This window comes from Bubalus bubalis, chromosome 6 (assembly GCF_019923935.1).
Source record: "Bubalus bubalis isolate 160015118507 breed Murrah chromosome 6, NDDB_SH_1, whole genome shotgun sequence".
Lineage (NCBI taxonomy): Eukaryota > Metazoa > Chordata > Mammalia > Artiodactyla > Bovidae > Bubalus > Bubalus bubalis.
In genome coordinates, this window is record NC_059162.1 from 73881534 (window position 1) to 73901385 (window position 19852).

At 40.7% G+C, this 19852-nt stretch overlaps 1 protein-coding gene across 7 annotated transcripts in view; it reads left to right on the plus strand.

Annotated features, from left to right (window-relative positions):
- The first annotated feature begins 16948 nt into the window (after positions 1 to 16948).
- Positions 16949 to 19852, plus strand: part of PTGER3 (prostaglandin E receptor 3) — a 114335-nt gene continuing 111431 nt past the window's right edge. The window contains exon 1 of one of the 7 annotated variants that reach the window (XM_025288458.2): positions 16949 to 18172. In XM_025288458.2, coding sequence (XP_025144243.1) covers positions 17279 to 18172 — 894 coding nt within the window. In that variant the 5' untranslated portion in view covers positions 16949 to 17278. The remainder of the gene's footprint in view (positions 18173 to 19852) is intronic. The other 6 variants (XM_044944854.1, XM_045166127.1, XM_025288456.3 and 3 more) reach the window with 6 other exon arrangements.

The window sequence follows — 19852 nt, forward strand, 5'->3', positions numbered from 1 at the left end:
CTAATTCTTCCTGTCATCTTTACATACTATTGTATATCATCCCATGTTTTACATACCGAAAGATTACAGTTTAAGAAAATTAAAATTTGCCCAAGGGAATCACAGGAGTGGCTTAATGGGGATTCATCCCCAAGTCTCATGGCAGATATCTGTATTACCTCTAGTAACAACCAAATAACCTGTTTGAGGAGATAAATGTTAAGTCAAAATAGATTTTTTTTTAATCGATTTAGTAAGAAGGTATTAATTTCAGTCTTTTATAAGTAGGTGGATAAGTAGACATGCTATTTTGAAATAACTTAAAATTTACAGAAAAGTTGCAAAGGTTGAACAGAAGGTTCCCACGTACTCCCACCCAGTCTCTACCATCATTAGCATATCACCCTGTGATTTTGTCAAAACTAAGAAACCAACATTGATATGTTACTATTACTTACAGTCCAGATTTTACTTGAATTTCAGTATTTTTCCATTACTCTAATCCAGGGTGCTACATTACACTTCCACTTGTTTCTCATATATCTCCAGTCTCCTCTGGTCTGACAGGTTGTCATTCTTTCCTTGCCTTTGATGACTTAAGAGGAGTACTGACTGGGTATCCTTTAGAATGTCCCTCATTCTGAGTTTGTCTGGTTTTTCTTGTGATTAGACTGAGTAGGAGTTTCAGGGCAGATACCACAGAAGTGCCCTTCTCACAGAAATTGCCTGAAATCACCATTGTAGTTCAGTTTTTTTCTCCTTAATCTACTCCATTCTTTGTCAGCAAGTCACTAAGTGTAGCTCACCTTCAGAGTTGGGATGGGGAAATTCCAGCACCCTGTGGGAAAAGGCTGTCTACGCAGATTTGAATTCACTTGTAGATTTGTCTCCTATTTATTTACACTTGTATGGACTTCTGCATATTTATTCTTCAAGTCATAGTTGAATGCTGTGTTATTTTCTGCTCAAACTTCCAACTTTGGCCATTGAGCGTCCTTTTCAGATTGACTTAACCTTTGACTTGCCTCCGTTCTCTGGTAGATGATGGAGAAAGGGAAGGAAGGAAGAATTGTTGGAGGTTTATCATCAGGTAGGTGAGGGAATAAAATCTAGACCTTGGTGATGGTGATAGCTTTGACCTTAAATAGGAGCCTAGACAGTTAAATATAATATCAGTAAGAATTAATTCAGGTGGCATTAGAGCCAACACAGTTTTGTTTTTTTCCCAGCCACATTGAAGCACACGGATGCTTATAAGAGGGTGTTGTAGCATTGCACATGGTTAAAAGATAAACATGTGATACTAATAGTTTGCAAATGCCTGTATTTAGCAAAGTAAACATACTAGCATAAAATAACAATAACTGGTAACTTATACATAAATGAATAATGAAAATATACATAAGAAGAAGAAAGCTGTATACATTATTCAACTGAATAAGACCTGGATTTGAAACCAAAATGTATGTAGGACAGCCCCTTTCACATAATCTCAATCTAGTGGGGAAATGGTCTTATTTATAGAAGCAATAAAGTCTCTGCTAAAGTGGGAAGAAAATCAGTCTTGTCTGAGTGAAGAGGTAGACTCTAAGGAATTGACTTGAGCAGTCTTGAAAGACAGGTTTACTGATGAATAAGGTGAGCTAATTTGTGAAGCCTCAAGATTTGGTTGTGTTTTAGGAGATCCAAAACACTGGCGTGGTTTAAAACCTTAGAAAAAGAAGGAACCAAGTAATAATGCTGTCAGAAATAAACTGCACCACATTGAAAAGTGCTTGAAAACAGTGATAATTAAAGACCTTAATCGGGCAGTCAGAACAAAGAGTTTTGTACCTACCCACAAATTGAAACATCTGTGACCTGCCTGTTCTCTGTGCCATTATCAGAGACTTGAGTACCTCCAGCCTGAATGTAATATGAAGTGAATGGGTATGATCCCAGTGGTGGATTTGGCATTGATACTTCATTTCTATCTGTACTCTCCTGGAGTCAGAGCCAGATTTGAAATTTTACTTCATGGAACCTGTATGACATTGGACATTTTTATGACTAGCGTATGAGTATACAGCAAATAACTGAATATTACTCCCTACTCGTGGCCTCAGATATTTTGTATGGTAATACTAAAGTATTCCTACTCACCCCTTTCTATAGCACCAGATCCATTAAGCTGCCTACTGTGTGTCTTCTTTTTAAATGTCAGTTTCAACATATCTCAATTCTACCCATGCAATCTGTCCATCAAAACTAGTATATTTCATATTGATAAACAACATTATCAGTAATGTAGGATGGAGGGTCCTCTTAGATTTCTCTTGCCTTCCCACCTCAAATAAATCAGACTTAACTTTGAATCAGAGAAGGCAACGGCAACCTACTCCAGAACTCTTTACTGGAAAATCCCATGGACGGAGAAGCCTGGTAGGCTGCAGTCCATGGGGTCACTAAGCGTCAAACACGACTGAGCAACTTAACTTTGACTTTTCACTTTAATGCATTGGAGAAGGAAATAGCAACCCACTCCAGTGTTCCTGCCTGGAGAATCCCAGGGACAGCGGAGCCTGGTGGGCTGCTGTCTATGGGGTTGCACAGAGTTGGACACGAGTGAAGCAAGTTAGCAGCAGCAGCGGCAACCTTGAATCAATGGTTCTTAACCCTCAAGCCCCCAATGCTCCACTACTGCTACCAGTGTTTTGGTTTATGGGCTAAGATACTGAAGTTGGCTCTTAATGATTATTGGGCCTCCAGCCTGGCATATGCAGACGGTAAAGAATCCACCTGCAGTGCAGGAGACCTGGGTTCAGTCCCTGGGTCAGGAAGATCATCTGGAGAAGGAAATGGAAACCCACTCCCAGTATTCTTGCTTGGAGAATCCCATGAACAGAGGAGCCTAGCAGGCTACAGCCCTTGGGGTTGCAAAGAGTTGGACACAACTGAGCGACCAACACTCACTCACTCCCCCTCTGACATATAGTAGAGGTCTTCCACAGTGTTTGCTAAATGATATTTAACCAAGTAGTTATTCTTTGAGTACTCAGAGTGGTTTTAAGCTGTTTATGTTCATGTAATTTCCTTGTTTAAAATTTTTCCTGTGGTTTTCAGGATTAAACTAAAATCTTTTCTGACTACCACACCTTCCCTTCCCCCTGCTAGTTCCAGCAAACTTGGGCACAAAGCCTATATAGCTATCCCCGTGAGCCATGCTGACTACTTGTGATAAATTTCCATCTGTGCAAGTTTCCTGTGCCCTGTACACATTTCATTACCATCCCTTTTTCCACTTGATCTTCTTGACTCGATTCAAAACACAGAGATGCGCACCCTGACTCCTGAGTTTCCATAGTTCAGGTGAATTTCTTGAAAGTCTTCTACCCAGTATTTCTAGCTCTTTCAGCATTCTGTAGCTAGCACCGTGTTTGACAAAGGAATAAATATAAATATGTTTCTTAAAGAGTTTAGTCAGTTTTTTCCTCCAATACTAATAAATGCTTATTCTTTACTGGAAAACATTTGGTTGCAGGAGTTTTCTTTCTGAAGTTATGATAGCCAGTTAGCAAACTGGACTTTTTTTTTTTTTTTTTTTTTTCAGTTTAATAGTTCCATTTCATCACAAGCTAATAAGGTTTGCATTTACTCATCCAGCTATGCTTCAGTGTGTTATAGAATCTGTAGAAATTGCATGTAAACACTGTTTATTGCCCTCGATGTATGCCAACATAAAAGGGTTAAGTCACTCAGTCACCTCCAACTCTTTGTGACCCCATGGATTGTAGCCTGCCAGGCTCCTTTGTCCTTGAAATTCTCCAGGCAAGGATACTGGAGTGGGTTGCCGTTTCCTTCTCCAGAGCAACTTCTCAACCCAGGGTTTGAACCCAGGTCTCCTGCATTGCAGGTAGATTCTTTACCATCTGATCCAGCAGGGAAGCCCGGTAAAACACCAACTTAGGTTTATGTAAACAGCTAAGAGAAGATTTCCATGGGGTCGCAAGGAGTTGGACACGACTGAGCAACTGAACTGAAGATTGGAAACCAAGCCTTACTGGTATATGTTTTGAAATTCGTTTAGTTTCTTTTTATATTCCTGAGGACAGAAGCACAGAATTATTCTGATCCCAGGGATGGCAGAGCCTGGTGGGCTGCCGTCTATGGGGTCAGTCGCACAGAGTCGGACATGACTGAAGCGACTTAGCAGAAGCAGCAAGAGAATTTTAGTAAGCTATTGGTTTATTCCTAACATGTCTGCAAAAATACCAACCTAAGCAAGTTTGCTTATGAATTGGTAAATTGAATTCCTTTAGAATGTATAACTCTTGGAACTAAGTACATTGGAGTGCGTGATTTGCAAAGCAATGAATTTAAAAATTAGCCTTTGCGTTCTTGTGTAGGAACACAGGTCAAAATGGTTTTGTGTTTATTAAAATGCAGTCATATTTACTTAAAATTTAGAACAGTAAACATAGACTAGTTACAACCGTATTTAATAGGTTTTGAGGCCCTAAAAGCTTTTAATAGAAAATAGCATAAAATATTATCGATTGATAACTACACCATTGAAGTTCATTTTATTGGCAAAGATGATTTGGGCATTTATTATAAGAAATGTAAATTAGGAGTTATTTGCTCTTTAGTGAACTAAAGACCTGAAAAAACATGGAAGTGATGTGGATGACACAAATCTGATGAATTAGTAATTACATTAATCCTCTTAATGACATTATTACCTCTAATTATTCAGATCTGCTGAAAATGTTGCCTTTTCAACGCTTAAATACTTCAAATCAGAATTCTGAGCAGAAAAGATATATTATCTTATTGTAATTTGGATTATGTGGCTATTAGAGCTTAAGAATTTTAATGTGATACTAGTGACCATGATCAGAAAAAGTTAAATATTTGCACCTTTGCAAATGGTGTGGTTGGAATTACAGAATTGCATTGCTGTATATCACACTGTTCTTAATACATAAGAAGCATCAAAAATGAAAGGTCGCAAAGTGTTCTCTTTAATTCTCTACCAGAAATGAAGACCATGTAAGTACTTCTCAGGCTGCATAACCCGGTGCTGCGGCACCTGCATTACTAAAACCCTGCAATAGAAAAAATGCCAGGAGGATATTGGGATATTTCACTTGTAATATTTTCCCCAAATTATGGAAATGAATCTAAAACACTTGATGTAAAATCCTTGAGCTTAAGTGCTGCTCACAAAGCATTCCATATCAAGGTCTAAGCAGAGACATGGAAATTTAAGCAGATCTATTCATAAGCAAGTTGTTGAAAGCCTGTGATAAAGATGAAAGGCAGCCAGAGAAAAAGTCATTTATATAGAAATGATAAGGATGACAGCCAGTACTGTCGGAACAGTGAAAAACAAGATCATGCAGTACCTTTAAAGGTATTTAAAAAAAATCAGCCTACTATTCTATACATACCCGTTCAAATGTATAAACTTTTTAACTTCTCCAAAGCTGAATCTCTAATACAAAAATTAGATTTTTTTTTTGGCAAAAGAAAATTGGTATCAGATGGAAATTGGATCTATACAATAATAGCACAGAAAGTGTTATGTGGTTAAATACAGGTTTGTTTTTTAAGTCACTAAAAGATAATTGTTTAAAGCAAATAGACTGTGAGACTTACGTGCAAGTAAACAGCGGAAGTTGCTCAGGTCAAAATGGGGGCAATGGAAGTGAGCTATTTGTAGGGTTATAAACAAAGTTGTACATATCTTGAAGGTACTTTGATAAGATATATGCTATAAAAGCAACCACCGAACATAACCAGGAGTTACACATAATACACTTAAAAAGGAAAAAAATGGAATCACAAACAATGCAAAAGGAGGCAGAAAAAAGAAACGTGATGGAAAATAGTAGGTTTAAGCCCAACCACTGTTCAAACACTCCCCATAATGAAAGAGACTCACACTAGATAAATGGAGCAAGACCCATATGCTCTTAAATCTAATGTGAACAAAGATACAAATAGGTTAGAAGTGAAAGGGTGGAAATAATGTAGTAAAAACTGAGGAAAGAATAGGAATAAATCACGTATGTCAAAAGCATAATCATAAGCATTTATGCGTGTAATAGTTGAAAACATGAAGCAAAACTTAGAACTGTATGGCAAAAATGGGGAGATCAGTCGACTTGACCAAATTAACACAGAACTCACTAGGAACAAAAAACACTTTCAAATACACTTGGAAGGTTTAAGTATGTGTGCTCTATTTGATTCTGTTTACATGAAGCTTAGTTCAGTTTGGTCACTCAGTCGTGTCCGACTCCTTGCAACCCCATGGACTGCAGCACTCCAGGCTTCCCTGTCCATCACAAACTCCCTGAGCTTGCTCAAACTCCATCAAGTCAGTGATGCCATTCAAACATATCTTCTGTTGTCCCTTTCCGCTTTCAGTCTTGCCCAGCATCAGGGTCTTTTCCCAGTGAGTCAGTTCTTTGCATCAGGTGGCCAAAGTACTGGAGTTTCAGCATCAGTCTTTCCAATGAATATTCAGGACTGATTTCCATTAGGATTGACTGGTTTGATCTTGCAGTCCAAGGGACTCGCAAGAGTCTTCAGCACCACAGTTCAAAAGCATCAGTTCTTCAGCACTCAGCTTTATAGTCCAACTCACATCCATACATTACTACTGGAAAAACCATAGCTTTGGCAGGCCTTTGTTTGCAAAATAATATGCTGTTTAGGTTTGTCATACTTTTATCCCAAGGAGCAAGCATCTTTAAATGGCTGCAGTCACCATCTGTAGTGATTTTGAAGCCCAAGAAAAGAAAGTCTGTCACGGTTTCCATTGTTTCCCCTTCTGTTTGCCATGAACTGATGGAACCAGATGCCATGATCTTTTTTGACTGTTGAGTTTTAAGCCAGCTTTTTCACTCCTCTTTCACTTTCATCAAAAGGCTCTTTAGTCCCTCTTCTTTTTCTGCCGTAAGGGTGGTGTCTGCATATCTGAGGTTATTGATATTTCTCCTGGCAATCTTGATTCCAGCTTGTGCTTCATCTAGCCTGGCTTTTCACATGATGTACTTTGCATATAAGTTAAATAAGCAAGGTGACTATACAGCCTTGATGTACTCCTTTCCCAATTTGAAACCAGTCTGTTTTTCCATATCTGGTTCTAACTATTGCTTTTTGACCTGCATACAGATTTCTCAGGAGGCAGGTAAGGTGGTCTGGTATTCCCATCTCTTTCAGAATTTTCCACAGTTTGTTGTGATCCACACAATCAAAGGCTTTGGAGTAGTCAGTAAAGCAGAAGTAGAAAATTTTTTGGAACTCGTGCTTTTTCTATGATCCAACGGATCTTGGCAATTTGATCTCTAGTTCCTCTGCCTTTTCTAAATCCAGCTTGAAAATCCAACAGTTTTTGGTTAACGTACTGCTGAAGGCTAGCTTAGAGAATTTTGAGCATTAGTTTGCTAGCATGTGGGATGAATGCAATTGTGGGGCAGTTTGAACATTCTTTGAGATTGGAATGAAAACTGACCTTTTCCAGTCTGGTGGCCACTGCTGAGTTTTCCAAATTTGCTGCCATATTGAGTGCAGCATTTTCACACCATCATCTTGTAGGATTTGAAATAGCTCAACTGGAATTCCATCACCTCCACTGGTTTTGTTCATGGTGATGCTTCATAAGGCCCACTTGACTTCACATTCCAGGATGTCTGGCTCTAGGTGAGTGATCACACCATCTTGATTATCTTGGCTGTGAAGATCTTTTTTGTATGGTTCTTCTGTGTATTCTTGCCACCTGTTTTTAATATTTTCTGCTTCTGTTAGATCCACACCATTTGTGTCATCTACTGTGCCCATCTTTGCATGAAATGTTTCCTTGGTATGTCTAATTTTCTTGAAGAGATCTCTAGTCTTTCCCAATCTATTGGTTTTCTCTATTTCTTTGCATTGATCACTGAGGAAGGCTTTCTTATCTCTCCTTGCTATTTGGAACTCTGCATTTAGATAGATAGATCTTTCCTTTTCTCCTTTGCCTTTACTTCTCTTTTCTCAGTTATTTGTAGGGCCTCCTCACGCAACCATTTTGCCTTTTTGCATTTCTTTTTCTGGGGGATTGTCTTGATCATGGCCTCCTCACTGTAACTATACAGTGTTACAAACTCCATCCATAGTTCTTCAGGCACTCTGTCAAATCTAATCCCTTGAATCTATTTGGCACTTCCACTGTATAATCGTAATGGATTTGATTTAGGTCATTTAATGGTCTAGTGGTTTTCCCTACTTTCTTCAATTTAAGTCTGAATTTTGCAATAAGGAGTTAGTGATCTGAGCCAGTCAAAACTATTCACCTAGAAATATAAGTGACTTAGTGGAATAAAGTAAGAGATTACAGAAAAGAATACACCCTTAATATCTTTGGGGGGAATAATTTTATATATATAGAAAACTTGCCAAGATAATAAGAGTTCCTATACCCTTAATATTTGGCATAATTTGCAAGGATACAAGAAACCAATATTCAGACATTACTGTTAACTCCAGATTTCCTTTAATTTCCACCAGTTTACCAGGTATTCTACAGAATACCTGACCATCAGAGTACTTTTCCGGTATCCTGTAGCTGCTAAGTTGCATCAGTTGTGTCCGACTATGTGCGACCCCATAGACGGCAGCTCACCAGGCTCGCCCGTCTCTCTCATTCTCCAGGCAAGAACAATGGAGTGGGTTGCCATTTTCTTCTCCAATGCAGGAAAGTGAAAGTGAAGTCACTCAGTCATGTCCGACTCTTAGCGACCCCATGGACTACAGCCTACCAGGCTCCTCCGTCTATGGGATTTTCCAGGCAAAAGTACTGGAGTGGAGTGCCATTGCCTTCTCCGGGTATCCTGTAGAATGACCTTCATTTGGGGTTTATCTGTTACTTTCTTTTCATGATTAGACTGGGGTTATGGGTTTTAGAAAGGTTACTGTAGGAGTGAAGTGCCTTCCTCATCACATATCAAGAGATATATCCACATAACATTACTGGAGATGTTAACCATCACTTTGTTAAGACAGGGTTTGCCAGATTTCTCCATTATAAAGGTACTAGTATTTTCTTTTTAATACTATATTCTTTGGAAGCACAGGCATACGTTGGAGATATTGCCGGTTCAATTCCAGACCACCACAGTAAACCAGGTATCACAGTAAAGCGACTCACATAAACTTACTGGCTTGCTAGTGCATATAAACACTATGTTTACCCTATACCAAAGTCTATTAAGTGTGTGATATTACATCTAAAAGGACAATATACATACCTTAAGTCTAAAATACTCTTATTTTTAAAAATACTAACCATTTTCTGATGGTGCAGGATTGCCACCAATCATATATCTAAAAATGCAGTATCTGAAACTCAAAGCACAATAAATGCCTGAAAGTCATGAAGTCAAGCATACTCTCAATAAGGGGGACTATGTTTCAGTTCCTGGAGAGGGAAGTATCTACATATATTAAGCAGGTTTGCCTCTTTTTTACTTATTTATTTACTCATTTGTATCAGTATGGGCCTGTGTATATTTACATTTGGATTATATTCAGGATTCCATTATTTATTTTATTGGTCAAATTGTTCCAATTTGCCATTGGGAACTGTTTTACATTGAGTCCTGTGTTTCTTTGACATATCACCATCCTTTTGTCTTTTGAGCAGTCTAATTTTTGATAATACAGATGCTGTAGGCTCATGTCTTCCCTGCCTCAGCCATCAATCAGTCATTTCTCCAAGGAGTTCTGGTGGTTCTTACTGAAGAATGATATTTAGAAAGCAAGATCTAGATTCTAGGCTATATAGAAATTTAGTATATGATAAATGGTATTTAAGAGAAGAATTATGATTTACTTAATAAATAGTGCTAGTTAGCTGTATAATAATCTATCAAAAAAGTTAAACTTCCACCTTATTTGCTAAAAAGTAAAAATTAAATCTGATTAAACATGATTATTAAAGCACTATTTTCCAAAATGTAATGAGTATAGAAATTAAGGAGAAACTTTAACTTTCTTAAGCAATAATCCTAAAAATCATAAAGGGAAAGATGAACATTTTACTGAACAAATTTTCTACATATAGTAATAAACATGACACACAAAAAAACCAAAATGATAGGGTAGGAAAATAAGAAACAGGTGATGGGTATCTAAATATCCAAAGAGCTCCTGCAGATTAATAGCATAATGATAATCCAATGGGCAGTGCACAAAAATCAACGAGGAAGTTAATATACATGTGAAAATGGATTTAACTTTACTAGTTAGGGAGATCCAAACTAACAGTAAAATATATTTTACTCAGATTGTAATTCAGAGCCGGCAAACAGAGCAACAGGAACCCATGTATTGTAAGTGAATGTATCTTTGTATGAGCATAAAGAAAAATCTGACGTCATACACCACAGCCTGTTCATATTGGTTAGTTTGGAAGTAAAATTAAAGACAGGTGTAGAAAATATTAACTTTTAAAAATATATGGGCTTCCCTGGTGGCCCAGTGGTAACGAATCCGCCAATGCAGGAGACAGGTTCAGTCTGTGATCCAGGAAGATCCCACATGCCTCGGGGCAGCTAAGCCTGTGTACCACAACTGCGGTGCCTGTGCTCTAGAGCCTGGGGCCCATGCACTGCAACTGGCGAAGCTCACATGCTCTAGAGCCTGAACGCCGCAACAAGAGAAGCCACCACAGTGAGAAGCCTGCACACAGCAACAAAGACTCAGCACAGCCATATCAATTTTTTAAAATAAAATCTACATGCTATTTAAGCTTTGCTTAGCTTATTTTGTCACAATCAAATTTTAAATGATAAAACCAAGACAATTAAAAACAATAGCAGTAGATTAGGTAAATGATGGCAGTGACCTGAACCAAGAATAGTAGCTGTGGAGATGGAGACAGTGAATGTATATTTTGGAAATAGAATTAATATTACTGGATAATGGGTTGGAAAAGAGAAACAATGGAAAATGAAGAGTCAAGGATGGCCATTTGATTTCTAGCTTGAGTTTGTGGATGGCAGTATTATACATTGCAGTGGGGAAGACTCAGATATAACCAGGAGTGGGGAAGAAAATTTGAAGTTCCGTTTAAACATACTGTGGTGTTACTGGGTTAGCCAAGTGCGATGACAGTCAGTTGGATAATGAGGCTAGAATTCCAGGGGAAATATAGGCTGTGGATACAAATTTGGGATCTATCCTCTCCTAAGGATTTATCATGATAAAAATAAGCCCCACAAATGTACATACCAATAAATATAAGAATGTTATTGTAATTGCTGCTAATAACAAAAAATTACAACCTAAACATTCAGAAAAATTATGCTCCAAACAGTCAAGAAAAAAAAGTTAGATTGTTCCTGGTATTTAAGAAGACTATAAAGAATTTCTATATATAATGACCAAAAGAGATAATCACATTTGTTAAATGTTCAAAAGACAAGAAAAAGCTGTAGGAGTACTTCTAGTAACAATGAGAGGATAAAGAAATCAGAGTTTTTCTCCTATTTTAATTTAGAAGGTTTATAGTCTTAATATTAAATAAATTTACTTAATGTATGAAACTCTGTGTGTGGTGTGACATAAGGATTGTGTTCATTTTTATTTGCATATAGGTATCCAGTTTTCCCAGCACCATTTGTGAAGACTTTACTGAATTACCTTAACACTTCGTTGAAAATTAACTGAATTTGCATTTATGTATGTATGTGTATATGCATATCTTTATATCTATATTTCTGTATATTTATATATCTATATAAACTATATATATATAACTACATATCTATATAGTGTGGGCTTCCCAGGTGGAGCTAGTGGTAAAGAATCTACCTACCAGAGCCAAGGGTTCCATCCCTGGGTTGGGAAGAGTCCCTGGAAAAGGAAATAGCAACCCGTTCCAGTGTTCTTGCCTAGAAAATTCCATGGACAGAGGAGCCTGGTGAGTTATCATGGGGTTGCACAGAGTCGGACATGACTGAGCACACACACACACATCTGTATAACATAAGCATATTATTCCATTGAACTGCATGTATATCATTATGCCAATATCACTGTCCTGCAGATAACAATTATAAAGTCTGGTTAAAAGATTTAAAACAACAACTGTTTAAATTTATTGGAAAGCTTTCAAAAGCACACAGAGCTAGGAGAAAAAAATAATCTCAAAAAAACTGCAACTGACAGGAGTAAGAATTAAGACTTCTGGTCTTTTGGACTGAAATGATATCCAATCTTCATGACTCTCTCATAGGAAATAGTAGTAGAGAAACTGCCCTCACTGGCCAAAAGTGCAAGAGATGGGAGTTCAAGTTTAGAAAAACCACTGAGATTTAAATAGGAGATTCAAATAATGAGAACCACAGAAAGAGTGAACTGGAACTTCTGCCCAAATCTACATTTGACAGCCAAACTATATGTGAATGACAGAATCGCCCTGGAACCTAATTTTAAAAAGCAAGCTGAAGCTTCACAGGCTTGAGATGCCAGGGCACAGCCCCAAACTGACAGAACAGCTAGAAATCAGAAGAGACCCCCGCTATAAGCAAATAAACCAGACAGAATGATCCCCATCACCGAACAACCAACAAATCATATAGGTATGTTGTTGTTCAGTTGGTAAATCATGTCTAACTCTTTGTGACTCCATGGATTGTAGCATGCTAGGCTCCTCTGTCCTTTGCTGTCTCCCAAAGTTTGCTCAAATTCATGTCCATTGAGGCAGTGATGCCATCTAACCATCTCATCCTCTGCTACCCCCTTTTTATTTTGCCTTCAGTCTTTCCAGTTGGCTCTTTGCATTAGATAGGATAGATCAATTCACAAGAAACCAGGCTTAAAAAGCAGTCATGAAGAGACAAGAGATAACAGTAGCTGCCTATCAGAGGAGAGAAAATGTTAGCATTTTGAATCCAGGCACGTTAACTGCTAAAAGGACCACCCCATCAACCACCAAATCAGTAATCTTCAGAAGAAAAATGAAATCCACAGTCACTACAGTATATGAACTTTAATGTCCAGTTTTCAGTTAAAAATTATTAGGCATATAATGAAACAAAAGTTTGGAAAAGAGGCAGTCAATAAAAAGGACTTAGGGTATCAAGATAACTGATTTAGAAAAGACTTAAAGTGTCTATTTTGTTGAACTACTAATTATATTGATTAATGTTTGAGAGCTACATCAACCTTGTGTTCCTGAGATAAATCTTATTTGATCCTGAATACTATATACATTTTTCTACTTTTTCTTCAAAACTGTACATTGTTTCTAAAATTGGGTTTCTTGATTTGCATGACAAATCACAAAAGCCACTGAGTTTAGCATTCTTTCTTCTGTTATTTTGGGTAAAATATCAAGAGTTTCCATTAAAATATAAACTCCATAAATGTAGAAACTTTTGTTTTTCTTGTGTCCTTGACGACTGTATGGTGTCTCACATAGAGTGGGTGCTCACTATTTATTTATTTATTTTTGGCTGCACCATGCAGCATGTGGGATCTTAGTTCCCCCACCAAAAATTGAACCTGCATCCCCTGCATTGGAAGCAAGGAGTCTTAATTACTAGACTGGTAGACAAGTCTCAATACTTATTGAATAAATGACTTGAAAACATTCTGAAGTTAGTAGTTGGCTCTATAGAGTAAGAACTGCAGATATTTTCAGGTAATCAAGGGCTTGATTGTGTGAAACTATTAATTTTTCCAGTTCAGTTAGTCATGTCTGACTCTTTGCTATCCCGTGGACTGCAGCACACCAGGCTTCCTTGTCCATCACCAACTCCCAGAGTTTGCTCAAACTCATGCCCATTGAGTTGGTGACACCATCCAACCATCTCATCCTCTGTTGTCCCCTTCTCCTCCTGCCTTCAATCTTTCCCAGCATCAGGGTCTTTTCCAATGAGTCAGTTCTTCGAATCAGATGGACAAAGTATTGGAGCTTCAGCTTCAGCACCAGTCCTTCCAGTGACTATTCAGGACTGATTTAATTTTTTTTAATTTATGTCTATTTTAAGATTTCCTGATAGAAGTTCAGTAGAAGTATATACAATAAATTCATCAGCACTTGCTAAGTACTGACATATGTCAGGAATTTTAAGATGTAAGATACAATAGGGGATTTAAATTTATGAACTAAAATCACTTCTAGGTATAATATCAGTTAAAAATACATAATGGGTGAATACATGCTTTAATATCTTTTTAAAAGTTTTTGAATATATGGTCTTTCAGTTACCTTACTCTATAACTTTAATCCTCACTGGAATATTGGTTAAACAGACATTCAAAGAAAGACAGAATGACAATAGTTATGTTAGGCCCCTATGAAAAGTATCAGAGGTCCTTAAGCAAAGCATGTATTGTTCAGAAATTATATAGCATGTTATTAACCTTTGGGTCACTAGAGGGCGGTGATGTTTCAGACCAACACAATTCAGAATATTTCTGTTCTGACACCAAGAAGCGTGGATCCGGAGACATTCTGTGCCAGCATTCTATAGTGACACCTCAGATCCTCCAAATTACTTGTTTTCAAGGTGAATAACTACAAAACAAACAACTTAGGATAAGATGAAGCAATAAATACACAGAAAGGAGGAAAGTGTTATACAAAAATTCTGAAATGTAGTACATTTAAGGCATTGGTGGAGGTGAGTTAAGAGAGGGTAACATTAACTGTTTGATACTATATGCCCTTATACTTTTAACTCTTATGTAGTCTAACGTGTACTGCAGTGAGGGTAACAAAAGTTTCAAAGAGGTCAAACATTCATAAATAAAACAATAATTTTTGATGTCACTGTATATTGGCTTTGGGTTTTTTTGATGTATAAATCATGAAAAGGTCTTAAATTTTAAAATATACAGTTACACTAGAGTTTTATTGCTATAACATTAAATTTTGATATGTACTTTCAATCCAATGCTTTGGATAAAACTTGTATCAGAATACCATCAAATATTATTTTACTTTTAAAATGACACTTTAGAAAAACATTTTCACAAATATGAGTTTGAGACTAATTAAAACTAATAAAAGCTTGGGGGAAGATTTAAAAAATGAACCACTTCTCTATTTCTTCTTCATTGTTCTCATTAGACACATGGCATTACAAATAAATTTCAAAAAAGTAAAAGAAAAAAACTAAAACACAAAATGAAATTAGTGATGTGATTAATGCATGTTGTGAAAATAGAGCTTACATTTCCTTTTTGCTTTTTCTCCTTTAAAAACTATATAGCCCTATAATGATTTTTTTTTCAGACTCTCATACAGAGTCAAAACAACAGCATAGAAAGAATGCAAGGGAATATACTCCATTCTCATATCCTACCACTATTTTACATTCAATAAGGAGATCAACTAAGCTGGAAAAGACAAACAACTGAACTGACCCAGTCTTGCTCTGAAAGTCTGAGTAATGGTCTTCATAGGGCTGAGTAAATGGGCTTCCCAACTGGCTCAGCGGGTAAGAATCCGCCTGTAATACAGAAAACGTAGGAGATGCGGCGGGGTCCATCCCTGGAACAGGAAGCTCCCCTGGAGGAGGGCATGGCAACCCGCTGCAGTATTCGTGCCTGGAGAATCCCATGGACAGAGGAGCCTCACAGGTTACAGCCCATAGGGTCGCACAGAGTCGGACACGGGAAACGACTGAGTTGAATGATTAGGTCTAATTTCTTAAATATGAGGAAAAATGAAGTTCGAAAATAATTTTTTAAATCTTTCCATTTCCCCGACAAGATGAAAAGGCAGAAAAACTAGACTGTCCCTAGATTTGAGAACTGCTGGTCTTATCACCTGTTTAGAGTGGTTATGGTGTCTATGTAAAGAAGACTGTGTTTCAGATAAGAAGTTGGAGACTGGAGAATTGCTGAAAGACTTGGGCACATCCTTTAACTTCGGGAGCCTTAGTTACCTCACCTTAAAGGGGGAGTAATAACAGTACTTGGAGGATGTCTGGGAAAAAATGGGGAAATGGTTGTGAAACATAAAATATTGGCTTAGTAAAAGATGTTACTAGGCGATTATGCTCATTTTCACTAAATGGGAAGACCTTCATAACATCTAAATGCAGTTTCTAGTCCTAATTGCATAAGAATGGTCCAGGGTGGAGAAAGATGGCTTATAAGAGTTTGTCTTGTTTCTCTGCCCCACCTCCCCTCACTCAAATAGGCTAGCAGCCTTTGATTTCAATATTTCAGATGTGCTGAAACAGTGAAATAGTGAGTGCCAGCCACCTGCCTCTAGCCCCTTTTGCCCTAGCTAACGTTTTAAAATATTTTTAATGAATATACATATGTATATTTAATGTTAAGGAAGGAGAAGAATTTAGGCGGGTGATGGAAGGGGTTGGTAGTTGGGATTTCTTTATTTTTGAATCTGACAGTCTGATTTTGTCTTCCTGTACCTATTCCCTTAAATCTTACGGCACTATTGGTTTTTCAGTTTCAGTGCGCCCCTGGGGACAGAGCAACCTGGCCTGCTTAAGATCATGCGAGAGTCCCAAAGCAGAAAGGGAAAAATGTTCACGCTTATCTACGTTATCAGGAGTGTGGTTTGCCTAGATTGCTCAGGGTCAGGTAGGTAAGATAACACTTGCCAGGTTTACAAAAGAGCGTCGGGAGGAAGATCCGGTCCTTGAGTGAGCCTCTGTGGATGGAGAAGGAGGAAGGCAAACACCTTGGCAACTTGCCTGAGGTGGGGTAGCCAAGGGAGACCTTTTAGCCCCAGCCTCTCCACGAACTCGCCTCTGGCAGAGAACCTGAAGAGGCGCGGGGCCGCGCGGGGCAGCCTAGCTGGGCGGCCGGTCCCGGCAGGAGCTGGGCCATTTCTAGAGGAGTCCTCCGGTGGCGGAAGGATGTTCGGAGCCCAGGCAGCCAAAGCAGTGATCAAGCCGCAGCGAGAGACAGAGAGGGAGAGAGAGAGGAAGAGGAGAGAGAGAGAGAGGGAGGGAGGGAGGCTCTCGGCTGCCTCTGCATCCTCCTCCCACTGCACTTTGGCCCACGCCCACGGGCGCCCCGCCCCCCTCGGGCTTATAGCCGGCGCCGGGCACCTCCGGACGCCTGGGAGCCGACGGCACGGCTGCCTGCTTGGCCTGGGAGCCCGGGCGCCGCCGCCTTAGTGGCGAAGTGAGGCGGCGGCTGCGCCCCGCATCATGGAGGGCAGCCTAGCTGCGACCCCAGCCCCAGCCCCGGTCGCCACCGACAGCCGCCGCCTCCCGCGCCGAGTCTGCCGGCTCTCGTCGCTGTTCTCAAGGTGCCGTCCCTTCCTCACCTCCAAGGCAATATGAAGGCGACCCGAGACCACGCGAGCGCTCCTTTCTGTACGCGCTTCAACCACTCCGACCAGGGCATCTGGGCGGCCGAGCGCGCCGTTGAGGCGCCAAACAACCTCACGCTGCCCCCGGAACCCAGCGAGGACTGCGGCTCGGTGTCCGTAGCCTTTTCGATGACCATGATGATCACCGGGTTCGTGGGCAACGCGCTGGCCATAACGCTCGTGTCGAAGAGCTACAGGCGCCGGGAGGGCAAGCGCAAGAAGTCGTTCCTGCTGTGCATCGGCTGGCTGGCGCTCACCGACATGGTCGGGCAGCTGCTCACCAGCCCGGTGGTCATCGTCCTCTACCTGTCCCACCAGCGCTGGGAGCAGCTCGACCCGTCGGGAAGGTTGTGCACCTTCTTCGGCCTGACCATGACCGTCTTTGGGCTCTCCTCGCTCTTCATTGCCAGCGCCATGGCCGTCGAGCGGGCTCTGGCCACCCGGGCGCCGCACTGGTACTCAAGCCACATGAAGACCAGCGTCACCCGCGCCGTGCTGCTAGGCGTATGGCTGGCCGTGCTCGCCTTCGCCCTGTTGCCGGTGCTGGGCGTAGGTCAGTATACTATCCAGTGGCCCGGGACTTGGTGCTTCATTAGCACCGGGCCTGGGGGCAACGGGACTAACTCCCGGCAAAACTGGGGCAACGTTTTCTTCGCTTCTGCCTTTGCCATACTGGGGCTCTCGGCGCTGGTGGTCACCTTCGCCTGCAATTTGGCCACCATTAAGGCCCTGGTGTCCCGCTGCAGGGCCAAGGCCACGGCGTCGCAGTCCAGCGCCCAGTGGGGCCGAATCACTACAGAGACGGCCATCCAGCTCATGGGGATCATGTGCGTGCTCTCGGTCTGCTGGTCGCCGTTGCTGGTAGGTAGTTCCAGGGCTTGGGGAGTTCGGGGTGGGCGCGTGCGCGCCGGCGGGCAGTGAAGACTTTGGGAAGTGACAGCACCTGCAGGGGCGTGTCTACAAGCAGAGAACTTTGGAGAGGGCTCTACCTGCGCTGTCTTGGTCTCGGCTTCAGAGCGTAGCTCCTCATTTACTTGCTGAGCACCTTCCAAGTGCAAGGCATCGCATTAGGCTCTGGCTGTGCACGCCTGGAGACCTCAGGGGTGCTCACATTCTAACCTGAGAGAGTAAGAGGATAGCCAGGTGTTCACTGCTGGTGCAGAAACTGGTTTCTCCCGGGAGTACTAGGAGCAGAATAGAATGGCGATGACAACTCTAGCCCGGTACTCTGGGTTTTCTCCTTATTTCAAATACCTCTCGCAAGTTGAATCGATTTTCACTCTGCAGAAGTACTTTACCGGCGGCCCGCTACCCCGCAGACAGGCACAACCTCTGAGCTAGTGCGCGTCCTCCCGCAGCAGCCGCCGCTCGCTTTGCTAGCAAGCAGAAGCGAGGCAGGAGAGTGAAGGGGCGTCTCGCCCTCGGCCAGCCTCCGTCCTTTGAAATTGCGCTGCGCCCTCTAGTAAGTGCTAGAACCCACGGTCATCCCGTGGGCCCCGAGGCCTACTAACTCCCTCGTACCAGCTTTTGCTTGTCCTTGTGATCACTGCACGGGGCTGATGGCAAGGCCCTTCCTGGGATTGGAAGTAGAGGTTTCTGCACTTACCAGCTCCTCATGGGGCCCACAGCCAGGGAGCAAGTGACGTTTCCACATGCTCCTTGTCTAACACCCGTTCTTACATCTTACTTTCCAGGTTTTCTTCCGCGGTCCTTTTAGCTCGACATTTGGTGTAAGTGCTATTTACTAATTCCTGATGAATGGTTGCTTTTTTAGGCCCCCAGCAACCTGGCTCAGTAAATATTCCTGCAAGAGCGATCTGGTCATTGTGACAAGGTTACAACAGATGACATATCAGACCTAGAAATTTATTAGACAGTTGTGAAAAACTCCTTGAATCTATGGCACAGTTTTCAGAAACCACCCACGTATAGGGTTTTTTTTTTTTTTTTTCTTCTTGTTTTAGTTTTTATCTGTATCTTGCAGCTTGCGGAATCCTAGTTCCCCCACTAGGGATCCAACCGGTGTCTCCTGCATTGGAATCTTCATGGCAGGACCATGGAAGTCCGGAGCTTTTCTTTTTTTAATTGTAATAGAATACACATGAAAATTCCTATTAGTTTACATTAACATTGTTGTACACCATGTACAATTTTAAAATCCTTGTACTTTTTAACAGAACCGTGGTTCCTTTTCTCCTCTCACCCCACCCCACCCCCACCACTACTGCATTTGACAACACCGATATTCCAGAATACTCTTGTTTAATTGTGTAGTAAGTATATTTAGAGCAGGAGTCTTGGCTTGGAATGGATCATAGATGGTGACAAGGAGAGTTATGTTGGGACCTCATAGCCCACAAATCTCTGTAAGGTTTCGGTTCTGCATTCCAGAAGCTAGAAGTCAGGCTGATGTCATCACCGTGGTTTATCAAGGCCAGCACCAATTTTAGACATATTTACTTCTACTGTGTGTAGGTAGCCAAATAGAAGAAAAAAAGAATTCTAAATAATAAGCACTTTACTATAATTGATAGTTAATGT